The 12,794-nt window shown below is 35.3% G+C and overlaps 2 protein-coding genes across 2 annotated transcripts; one reads left to right on the forward strand and one right to left on the reverse strand.

The window, feature by feature from the left end:
- Nucleotides 1-3,049: 3,049 nt before the first annotated feature.
- On the reverse strand, nucleotides 3,050-4,817 carry LOC140988931 (tetrahydroberberine oxidase-like). Its single transcript, XM_073458031.1, has one exon. It carries the CDS (start codon nucleotides 4,791-4,793, stop codon nucleotides 3,201-3,203), a length of 1,593 nt encoding a protein of 530 aa, XP_073314132.1. The 5' UTR covers nucleotides 4,794-4,817; the 3' UTR covers nucleotides 3,050-3,200.
- A 1,490-nt stretch (nucleotides 4,818-6,307) lies between these two features.
- Nucleotides 6,308-7,454, forward strand: LOC140987182 (uncharacterized). Its single transcript, XM_073455593.1, has 2 exons — nucleotides 6,308-7,097; nucleotides 7,179-7,454. Exons 1-2 carry the CDS (start codon nucleotides 6,432-6,434, stop codon nucleotides 7,293-7,295), a joined length of 783 nt encoding a protein of 260 aa, XP_073311694.1. The 5' UTR covers nucleotides 6,308-6,431; the 3' UTR covers nucleotides 7,296-7,454.
- The last annotated feature ends 5,340 nt before the right edge of the window (nucleotides 7,455-12,794 follow it).

Consider the following 12,794-nt stretch of genomic DNA (forward strand, 5'->3'; position numbering starts at 1 on the left):
CCTTTCAAATTTAGAAAATGCAAAAGAAAACAAATGGATTATAAACCTTATTACAAAATTATGCTACTATAATCTTGTCGTCTAAGACTTCTCTATCTCCTACTGCTTCATTTTGCCATGGGCTCTTCTTCAAGTTCTTCCCCAAGATATTCTTCTACAAAGTTGGACAACACATCATGAAGATAATTAATATGGTTGTGCAAATGGTTGTTTTGAGTAGTCAAGGCTTACAAAGAATTCTATAGTCCTTGGATGATTGCCTCATCTTGTTGGTACTGGCGTTGGTTCTACCAACATGCTAGATCTGAGTATAGAGTGCTTGGGTCTTCTCCAGCATTTCGGTGCATAGGCCATCCAACTCAAGAATCATAGCTTGGGAATCCTCAAGATTATTATTTGTTATTTCATGCTAGTTTTCGGCATCTAGGTGGCAGGAAACATATCTCTCAACATCCTTGTTAGCCATAGCAAGGCTTCCTTCAATGCATAAGCTCTCACTGTAGACTTCATCTATCTCCTTCTCTAGTTTAAGTTTTCTTTTCTTCAGCTTCTTATAAGCTAAGTCTTTGGCTATAATTTGTTCTTCATACACTTGTCATTCCTGATAAAATTGTCCTTGAAGTTTTGCAATCTCAATCTCATTATCGCTAAGGGTAAGTTCACTCATACGCAAGGATGCTTGGGCATGAGTAAGAGGGACGGAGAAAGACATTTCTTGAAATCAGAAAAATGAAAAGACTTAGAACAATCTAAGTATGAGAATCACTAAATAATATCAAAAATTGGTAATAATCAACCTATGGATTATAGTATGAAGATTAAATGAATTTTTTAATTTCCAAATATGGAAAATCAGGGCATCCTTATTTTCATAGATGTACGAGTTGCAAGGATTAGGGAATTACTGGTCCTACCAGCAATTCCCACAGCCGGGTTATAAACCTGATAGTCTATGATACCACTTAAATGTCACGCTCCGAGACCGAGGCGTACGATACTGTCGTTGTTTTACAATCACACAATCGTAAAAAAATAAGCCTTGTAGTACAAATCTTGCTATAATCTGCACTATTTCATTATATAAATCATTGTCTTTACAATGAAAATACAAAAATCCAGAAGCAAATTATTAACATAACATAATTTTAGTAGGTTAAATCTTGAACTGATCTTTCATCACCAGCCCCAAAACATGGCTTGCTCTTCCTCATCTAAATGATCTTCATTCTTATCTGGGGAGGGAGAGTAAGGATGAACGTTTGGGGAAACACACTCAGCAAGTAGGGGCCGATCATGCACAACAAATACCAATGATACATATACGTACACATAATCATAATTTCGATTATAAGCATGCTAAATCTAATACAAACAAAAATACAAACATAGCACTGAAAATCATCTCATTTTTCATGGTTTATTTATCAGTCTATGTATTTTATTCTTCTAAAGGACGAGACTAAATAAATGGTTATTATATCCCACTACATTAAGGCCATATCAAATCAAACATTGGAATTTCCTTTGTCATTTCTGACTCAAATCATTTCAGTGCATCTCAAAAATTTCAAACATGCTTCCGCATCATATATAATATCTAACAATAAACACATTCGAAGATAGCTTATCAAATAGAAACGAAATATCATGCCCATCGAATTTTCAAATACCTACATATATCATTTTTTGAAAGAGTAATAAGCCCATTTACGGATTTATTCTCCAAAATTCAGAGGACGAGCTAGAATTTCGTCAACAGAAATTCAGTAAATTTGCAGAGACCTTTACGACTAATTAAACTGTTGGATCAAACTTAAATTCAGACAACAAGTTCAAAAGTAAGTGAATAAATTTTGAACGGTCTAGATTGGTTTGATTGTTGTTTGGATTAGTTTATGGACGAGAAACACTAGGTCTACTATTTTGTCTAGAACTTCAGCAGTTTTCTTGTGAAAGTTATATATAAAATTTGCACCTTTGTAGTTGGCTAAAATTTGGATATGATATTCAAAACATATAATAGTATATTTTGAAAAGTGGAGATCGGATTTGGACAGAATTTTGCTTACAAATGGTTGCTAAAAAAATGGGTGGAATGATGCTGCTGACAGCTTTGAAAATTTGACAGAATATGCAGTAGGAATGGTGCACGATTTTGAGAGGATTCAATATTATGATTTGTATGGTTTCTTCATCAAACTTCTGCAGTACATAGTATTGGATGGGTAGTCAAAGGGTCATTATTTCGACTATTTTTAGTGGCCATAACAATTTTAAGGTCTTGATCTTATTTTGGATTGGGTCTTCACAAAACTACTCACCAAGAAACTTGTAGGCACAAACTATCAAATAAGTCTTTTAAAATGTGTAGAACATGGTAAACAATCTATACATCCGACGAGAAATGTTATCGATAATAACATGCTTCAATTCATCAATAACCTTGGGACCTGCTTACCGCACCCAAAAAACTAAAACCTGACCCGATCCAAACTATTTTTCCGATTTGACGATATCCATTACCATTTTTTATACTCATGCACACATATAAAATATTAATTTAATCCTCTAAATTGTCATGTTTTTTTCTATAACTTGTCAAAATTGTGTTTTAGTCCTGTAACTTTGGTTTTTGTTGGTCTTTAGTCCTGTTTCGTCAGAGTGCTGATATGGTACCAGACACATAATCAATTTATGATGTCTTGTAACTAACTTTCAATGCCACGTAAGCATTTTTCGTTGTCACGTCAGCACTCCGTCAAAACATAACTAAAAATCAACCAAAAAAAATTACGAGACTAAACAGAATTTTTATAAGTTGGAATATCAAACACAGAACATGAGAACTTAAATAAATAAATAGACTATTTTCCCATGCATATATGTTAAACCTAACGTTTGTAGTCCATATTATGTGTTTTTTCCCTAATTTTACCAAACAATTCACCCCTCCTATATAATGTCCATAGAACGTAATATTATAGCCTAGTTTGTAAATAAAGAATATTTTCATGACGGTTTTTCGTTCTACACTATCCAATACTTGATATTTTATTTCAACTTTTTATTTATTTTATTAAGTATATATTAAATACACATATATACGTTCCTTTTTATTTATTTATATGCGTTATACACAATCCTGTCTACAATGTTATTCAGCAACAACACAATCCTTTACTCCTATATATTGCTTCTTTTTACCATGTGGTAAGAGGAGGAACGCTTTGCTCGTTTCTGAAAAAATTAGATGGATCCACCTGAGTTTTCACTTGCACGAGTCTCTTAAAGTTGTTCTTGAAGTATTTGGATCCCCAGACATTCGCTTGTGCGTAGCTTGTGTTCCCTTGATTGTTCACCCCGATATCAAGATCCCTGTAATTGAAATATGCCTGTCTCGGATGTTTCGAAACGTAAGGAGCCATGTAACGGTAGAGTCTTCGTATCCAAGCCATGTGCTTCTGTAACGCTGAATCTCCATCTTCAACCCAAACTACTGAATAATGGATCATGAATATGATACCTGATCGATGAGGGAAGGGGGTTTCAGATTCAGAGACATCGTTTAGTCGACCCCCGTACGGGCTGAACTGAAGTCCTGCCTGGTTTACGTCTTCTTTGTTAAGGAATTCCCATAACCCTGTCAGGCCTTTTTCTGGAATTTGCTGTTGAACATAGTCCGATTTTCCTTTGAAATATACACTGCCTTGTTGGCTTCTGTCGAGCAAAACATCGAGCGACTGATTTTGAAAACCTGCAAAATAAATCGTGGATTCTATCCAGCTCATTTCAGTACAATCTTGTTTCACCAAACCCAGCTCAGGAAAATTGTCATGCATTAACGGCAGGAGATCTTTAACTTCACCGAGGTATAGAGACGTGAAAGAGGCCTGTATTGTCCTTTTTCCATCTACTGGGGACCTGATGCTTCCCAAAAAGAGTCTCAGTAAAAGATTTTCATCAATCTTGTCAGCGATTTGTTGCCATTTGAGCACCAGTTGCGTTGCATTCTGTTCCAGGGTCCTAGAAACGTTGAAAACAGTAACTGTTTCAGGAACAACGATTAGATTGACTTTGAAAGAGAAAACAATCCCGAAACTAGTTCCCCCGCCTCCTCTGATGGCCCAAAACAGGTCCTCTCCCATGGATTTACGGTCCAAAATTTCTCCATCAGCATTGATCAATTTAGCGTCGATGATGTGATCCACAGCAATTCCATGTCTACGGGACATCATGCCGTATCCTCCGCCACTGAAGTGTCCTCCCACTCCTACAGTTGGACAAACTCCTGCTGTAAAAGCTAGAGTCCTATTTTTTGCAGCAATGGTGTAGTATAATTCCCCGAGAGTAGCGCCTACTTGAATCCAGGCAGTATTTTCTTCAGTATCTATTGATACTGATCGCAGGTTTCTCATGTCGACAATGAAAAAGGGAATCTCGGAAACGTACGATAGCCCTTCATAATCATGGCCACCACTTCGGACCCTGAGCTGAAATCCATGTTTCTTGGAGCATTGAATTGCTGCCTGGATTTCGGCTCCGGACCATGGGGTGAGAATGGCCACAGGCCTCAGCCTGCTGGTCGATGCGGTTCGCTCGTTTCCTGATTGCAAAAGGGAAGAATATGATGAATTTTTGGGAGTGTAAATCACATCGGATGTCGAGTTCAGGGATTGAAATTTAAGGGTAAGGCATTCGAGAAACTTGTTTTTGTTTGGACTAATTGATGAAGAAGCTCCAGAGCTTAAAAGGTTTGTCAAAAGGAAAAAGAGGAAAGTATGCATTAACCCCATTTCTTGTTTAAAATGGATAGAATATAATAGCGGGTTTCTATTTATAGATTTAATTTTGCGTAGCCTGTGTTTTATTTTATTACGTAATGTTTTCTCTCTTAATTAAATATTGTTCAGATTTCTACGTACATTTAGAAACTTAATTTGAATTTTTCAATAAATTGCTTATGATATGGAATTAATCAAGTATTTTAGGTGGGAAATTTTGACAAATGCTAGCAAGACAAGTGGTTTTAAACTTTACTTCTGTAGAAATTAAGGTTTGATTAATTTTCCATTATCTAAATTTTTGAAATTTCTAGAATGTGATTACTTTTGGCTAGCTAGCTAGCTAGCTAGCTGTTTTCCTAGGGCAATATGTAGAAGAATTCATATTGCTTTTCGAATTATTTTTTTTAAGAAATATAAATTTATTTAACAGAATATAGTAAATGTAATTTTTGGATTCATTATACTTATAATCGTATGGATGGTTTAATGATGAATTTGTGATTTGATGAAGCATGCATTTGATAAATCAAAATGTCACTTTATTTGAATTTTTCTGCAAAGGTGTGGATGGAAGAATTTTTCGCCAAACAATGCTTTTTTTTTTTTCCGGTTTCCAATTTAATTAGAGATGACTACGAACAATTTCATTTGTCTTATTTTGAAAAAAAATTGCATGTACGATCGATTTATTACCTTTGTGCTAATAAACCATATATATTCAAGGCAAAAACTTGTGTGAGACGGTTTCACGGGTCGTATTTTGTGAGACGGATCTCTTATTTGGATCATCCATGAAAAAGTATTACTTTTTATGCTAAGAATATTATTTTTTATTGTGAATATCGGTAGGGTTGACCCGTCTCACAGATAAAGATTCGTGAGACCGTCTCACAATAGACCTACTCTATATTCAATGTGTGCGCGTGTGTGTGTGTGTTCAATTTCTTTTCCAAGTAAAGAGATCGAGAGAATTAATTTTAAAAAATGAAGTCATAAAAGCCATTCGAAACTGTATTAAATTAATTATAATACCATACGAGTTATGATTTAATTGATTACATCATGTAACCGAATTTAGCAGCGGATATTGTAATCAATTTTTGTTTAAATTAGAAAGGGATGTATATATGTCGGATTTGAAGTAATATTTGATACACTTTAGAAGAGTTTGACACGCTCAATTTCTTTCGATTTTAATTACATTATAATAAACGTAAATTTCTTGGAGAAAATGACCGCAAAAGAAAAAGAAACAATCAAAGAACACCTTGAAGGTTAAGTTAATTAGCCGCCATGCTAACGTTTTCAAGATGCAAAACCTAAACCTAACGTGTCAATGTCCTAAAATTAAGGAGTTAGTTACCCGTTTTACACTATTAATCTCCCTTAATCCATGAATAACCTCCATTCCCACGTCCGTTCAATCTCTCTCTGTTAGTTTTCATAGGTCTACTGTTATTCTAGTCTATTCATAAGCAGAATCTAAGGTATAATTATATACTGTCTCAAAGCATCTTCTCTTACTGTCCTTTCCATTTCTAGTACTCCTCCCAAGAAAATAGTTGCATGTTTTCGTTCAACATTTTTGTTCACTGCATTGCAACTTAATCTGCTTAAATTTGTTGTGGTATATTTTATATCGTCTACATGGCTTTGAGCTACTACTCTAATTGGGATGCATGTCAACAGTTCAGTTCAGATGCTCATACACAAACAAATGAGCAGCTGTGTTGGGAGCTTCAAGATTTCTCACACAGTCTTGCTTTGCCAGACAACTCCTTCAATAGTGTCGACCCGAATACCTTGTTTTATTCATCAGAAAACTACAATTCTCTATTCCCACACTTGCTAACTCCAATATCCGATGATCTTAATCTCAGCAACTGTGCATCCATCACACAAGCTCCAGCAGTACTCTTTCAAGAATTCGATCCATTAACGTATTGCCCCAAGCGCCAAAAGGCCGCATATATTGATTATGAAGAAATATACCCATGTGCGATTTATAGACTTCAAGATTATAATTCCCAGGAAGTTGTAACGCCCTCATTGCCAGATTTTCCTACTGGTCCGCCAGTTTATAGCGGTGGGATCAGGTGTGAGAGTAGCAGCACAAAGAGCTTATCGGCGCAGAGCATTGCCGCGAGGCAGAGGAGGAGGAAAATTAGTGATAAAACTCAGGAGCTGGGGAAGCTTATTCCAGGTGGCCACAAGATGAACACTGCTGAAATGTTTCACGCTGCTTACAAATACATCAAGTTTTTGCAGGCTCAAGTTGGAATTCTTCAATTCACGGAGTCAAATGGTGACGAGGTAATTAGTACCATGTTTATTTAAATTACATTATTATATATACAGACATTATGAATAGAATTGGAATGACTTTAATTGCAGGAAAGTGGAGAATATTTGCATGGTCTTCTTGAATCTCCATTGATCCAGGAGAAGCTATATTCTACAGAGAAATGCTTGGTTCCTCAGAAACTTGTCCGTCCAATCACCGAGCAATGATGAGAAAAAGAAGCAATCAAACCCTCAGCTTCTCAAGGAATCGAAGTAGACAAGTACTTGATGGAAGAATGAATGATACAAATGTTATGTTTAGATAATGCCTTATTGTCTTAGTTTAATTATTTTGCTTGTAGATTGATTCAAAACTCTCATCTTTTTCGTAGTAAGTATATAATATAATATATTCAGGTCTTTTGAACTTATTGGAATAGCTAGCTATAATTTAACCCCGCATTAATTCTTGGTTTATAATTAGCTCAAATTAAATTGGTTGATTAATTAATTAGTACCCCTTTATATGGCCTATAATTTAAAACCGAAACGACGGGAATAATAAATGCACCATTATATATATATGAATTAAATTCCTTTGCACTTAACCTTAGATTTTTTTGTACAAAAAATTAATAATTTCTCACCAGAAAAAGTATATATGAATTTCCAAATTGACTTATACCCACCCGGCCAACCTCGTATAAAATATTGATTTGGGAAAGAAAAAAAGTCGTCAACTATATTTTAAAAAATAAATAGAAAAAAAGATTATCACGTTTTATGAAGTTTCAATCCTTATCCAAATTGCCGCAGTGTCATACATGTTGGGCCGTANATATATAATTTATGGATTGATTTAAAAATTTGATTTTCGAAATATAAGACGACCTACTGATAATACTATAAAGTTGTTGCGGGGATCTCGGGAGACCTAGTCCAATCCAATAACCAAATGGGGAAACAGATTGAACGCTTCAAACGTCACGACATTTTAATTTTCATCTTTTATTTTTTGTAAAATTTAGTTTCTATATATTCTGCAATACATCAAATAATATCGATGGGTTGTAAAAAATTATATATTAATCAGGAGGACCAAGTCAAAGTGGTTGAAGCTAGCTAGTCGAGTGTTTAACGAAGTGAAGTCATAACTCGGAAAGATAGACAAATATATATATATATATATATATATTGCAACAAGATTTTAACCAAGACTGATTTAGTCGAACCATGAAATAAAGTGGTACATAGTTTTCGAACAGCCTTGGCTTGATTGGTACTTTGATTTCAGGCAATTAAGAAGTAGAGAATAAATCAGTTTCTAATAATTAATTATTAGATGAATTGTTGTGAGAACAAGCATATAAGTCATGGGCTTTTACAAACCCATCATCTTCCCTACCCCATCACCGCTCACGATTCATCTCCACTGCTCTCTCAAACAACCACCCATGGATCGGAAAACCAGATTTCTCCTCGCGTTCATCTGCATTGTATGGTGGGTAATATATGGTTTTGATGATGATCTGTACGTGGTGGTGGTGGTGGTGGTGGTGAGCTGCTGTGAACATGGAGTTTTAGTGCCTAACGTTTTTTAAAATTAAAATAAAATAAAAATACACATTATTTGTTCAATATTTGATTTTCGATTCGTTTCATCTTGTAAAGTATGTTCCGTGTAACGTCCTCAAACTTCGAAGGTCTACATGAACCACATGCATACAAGATTATCAACTTCTTATGTATTTTAATTGTCTTAATTTCATAATTAATTATGATAACATATTTACATGTTTAAAATGTACTTTTCTGCATGAATGCATAAAACAGTATTTTTAAAGGTTATTCGTGTTGTGATCGAGGAACGGAGACCGAGGGCTGAGAAATAAAAAATGTTTTTATTAAATAGTTGTTTTTAATTATTTCAAATAAGGTTGATGTTTTTTCTTATTTTTGAAAATAAGGAGTTTTGAGGTGATTTTATACACCGGGACGTAATTTTTATCGATATACGATTTTCATCAAAAATACGAACATTTTGACAATCCGACTAATAATTTCACAAACTTTATTAAACAAAATAATTTTATTAAACATTAATGGGCTTATTGAGCCTAACTAAACTATTTAATGGGTCTAAGCTACCATTAGTATTTTATTTATTATTTAAAGTGCAAACTACCCCATAATTAAAACAGAACTCACGCCTCCCTCAACCCACAAGACTCATTGTTCTCTCATTAATCACGGGCACACACCTTAGAGAACAAGAGGAAAAGTTTCGAATTCTTCAAGGGTTTCAAGCCAAGGTCTTCTCGTCATCGTTCTTCGATTCGTCAACGTTTATTCGTGCGTTAATAATGCAAAGGCACGCTATAATCTTTCATTTACTCATCATCACACCATAATATGAATTTATTTGTGAATTGTATGAAAAAACAAGTGACACTTTTTAATTATTTTCGTTTTTGCACAACACATGAAATTTTGAAGCATGTTTTGATCCAAAAACTTGATGTATATGTTCATGAAGGGGCTGCCATGAGTAGGGAACGTTTAAGGGGTGTTTTTAAACGATTTGTAGAGTCCTAGGAAGCATGAAAATGCTGCACACTGATTAAGCTGGAACCGAATTTGCATGATATTGGTGTCAAGGGCTCGGGTTCAAGGTTTATGGTGCATGGCTTGGCTTTGGCTAGACCAAGGCTAGGCTAGGGTCATGCTTGGGTCAGGTAAGGAGTCATAGCCACGCTAGGACTCGAGACAAGTGGCCGGAGAGAGCCATCTGGAGAAGGCGTGTGAATGTGCAGCCGCGCAGAGAGAAAGGAGCTCGGCCAAGGGGCTTCGGGCTGGGCTAGGTTAGGTCCTTAGGGTTCTAAGTGGGTGCACAAGGGTCTGGACTAGGGGTAGGTCCAGTGGCTAGAGTCTTAGGCGCGATACAAGAGTTCTAGTCTATGCGGAGTCTCGGCCTAGAGCTTGTTCCGATTTGTGGCTTCGGTTTTGGGGCTAGGTTCAAGTCCTATGGGTTCTAAAGGTCCAGTAGGGTCCATAGAGGGGCTGGTTTGAAGTTGGCTAGGGCTGGTTGTGGGGATCCGGACGCTAATCACCTCTTTAATTATTCTTTGGGAATAATTGGATCAATTAATTAAAAGTGGGTCTAAAATTTTTTTTTTTAAAATGCGGAACGTCATGGAATCAAACTCATATATATCAGTATAAAGGTACAAGTCTTGTACAACATACAATCAACTAAAACTAAGGTTCAACAACTAATATCAAGTGTTCAAACCCTATTTACATCAAGTCCGTAGTCTCCACTATAATCACGATCTCTCCTCATCTCCTCGACCCTGATCCTGTCCCACCTGTTGTCATGCACACATACAAACATGACAACAGCAAGATAACTCCGGTGAGAATATAATCTCAGTATAAACATGTATACATGCAATGCATAAAATCATATACAAAAGCATAAATCATGTATCAAGGAACATGAATCATAAATTATGACACATTAGTGAATACAGATAAAACTCTCTGACTCGTCATCTCCGACTCGACTCATCTCTAATCTAGGGAGCCCGGTTCCTGGACATTGGCACATATATCGACTTTCAGCGATAAGAGTCGATCCACTCCTAAGCCACATCGATATAAGTCAACAATCCAGTATCCTGGCATATCCTCCACAGACTTGGCACATCCGCCTATCCTATTCTGACAATGTGCAACGTGCCCGTGACCACTCGATCACCATCAGGCACCTCTGTCAGTGACTCTCGCTCAATAGCTATCTGCTATACTCTGTTTTTCTATAAATCAATAGACCAAGCATACCACATTGGAAACATTAATGCAATAAAATAAAGTATGTGGTTTTAGGGAAACTAGAGTCCAATATGACTCAAGTTAATCTCCCGGTTAACATTGACTTATACATTTCTCTCGTAATCTAGGTCTGAAGAATTGGAAGTTCTGAATTCAAGACTGTCTCTGTCAATCTGAAATGACATATTGAGAATAATAATATCAACATTCCATTCCTAATTCAATACTGAATCTGATCAATTTGAATCTAATTCAAAATCAACGGCATAACGACACAATCCTGATATCCCCGTCAATACAATATCAACATATATCAATTACAATCATAATCCATATCCGCTACAATCTGTAATCAATCAATAATCCAAATCTATTCAATTTCAATCGATAGAATCAGAAAATCATAACAATTCCGAAATCAACTTGTTCTTCGATCTGACTTCGATTCTATGATGTCTAGTATTCTCAGAACACATAATAATGATCAAATAATAATTCCTCCAATATCGTAATTTCAAATCATGAAACTTACATCTCTTTGAAGTTCTTGACGAGAGGATCACAGAACTGCGTTCGTATCGAAGTTCTGATAATCGGATATTGTAGAATCGAATTCTAGGCTTTGGAAGGAAATCTTGGAGAAATTCTATGGAGCTCTCGGTTCTTCCCGTAAATGGTGAAGGAAATGAAACTTTATTTATATCAAATGCATGACAAGTGTCCCACTCAAGTCATTAATTGCACTTTAGCCCCTGAAGTCTTCAATATTTGCAATTTGGTCCTCACAACTCTTTTTAATTCAATTTCAATCCTATGGAATTGTAAAACCATGGAATATGACTCAACATTCCAAAATTCATAAATTAAATAATCTCGGATTAACATGATAAAATCTCGGGCCTTACACTGGTTTGGGCATGGCTCGGTGAAAAACGAATATGGCTCGAGGTGTAGTCTAGGTGGTTCGAACTAAGGCTTTTATGAACTAAAATTTGAAACATGGCTCAACGGGGGTCGATTCGTGGTTCACGAGGGCTAAATAATTATTAAAAGTCTAAGTTTTTAATTTGAGAATTTTATATTAAAGTTTGGTTTAGTTCGGGATTAAAACGCATTAATAAGTTCTAATTAAAGATTAAATCAAAAGTCATCGATTTAAGCCAAATAAAAATACAAGAAAATTAATGTAAGCTTAAATAATTATTTGGGATGGTCTAGAGTCATAGGAATTAAGAAAATGTCAAATTGTGAAATTTTACGTTTATGGGTAAAACGGTAATTTTACACCCAAAATTTGTAAACGTCATGACACTGCTCTGAATGTTGTTTTATATGATAAAATGATTATTTTACATGTTTATAGAATTTTATGATGAAACGATAACGTTAAAAGACATGTTGCATGCTTGGTTTAAAAGAAAAACACTATGTGCATGTTTAATTTTTATAAGTGATGAAAATACGAAATGTTGAAGGAAGTAAAGTAATTCTGACTAATACAAATACGTGATAAGATGATATATTAATACGTAGGCCAATGCTCAGTTGACGGGTGAGAGTGTCGCTGATGTCCCCGCCGCCCAGTACTGTGATTACATGTAGATGGATTTATCGCCCCAATACGAATATGAATACGAATACGAAAGTCACAATTAACGATCAATTCAAAAAAAAAAATGAATATGAATATTAATATGAATATGTCGATATGAAAATGTTTATGTTTAAAGTTTATGCATCTTCATGAAAATGTTATTTTACGTACAAGTATTTTCACTGTTGCATGTGTTCTGTATATGTATTACTTGTTAACAAGATTATGGTGTGTTGAGTCTGTAGACTCATTAGGTGTGATTGATGCAGGTGATATTGATAATAATGATAATGGCGGTC

The sequence above is a fragment of the Primulina huaijiensis genome, chromosome 11 (assembly GCF_012295235.1).
Source record: "Primulina huaijiensis isolate GDHJ02 chromosome 11, ASM1229523v2, whole genome shotgun sequence".
NCBI lineage: Eukaryota > Viridiplantae > Streptophyta > Magnoliopsida > Lamiales > Gesneriaceae > Primulina > Primulina huaijiensis.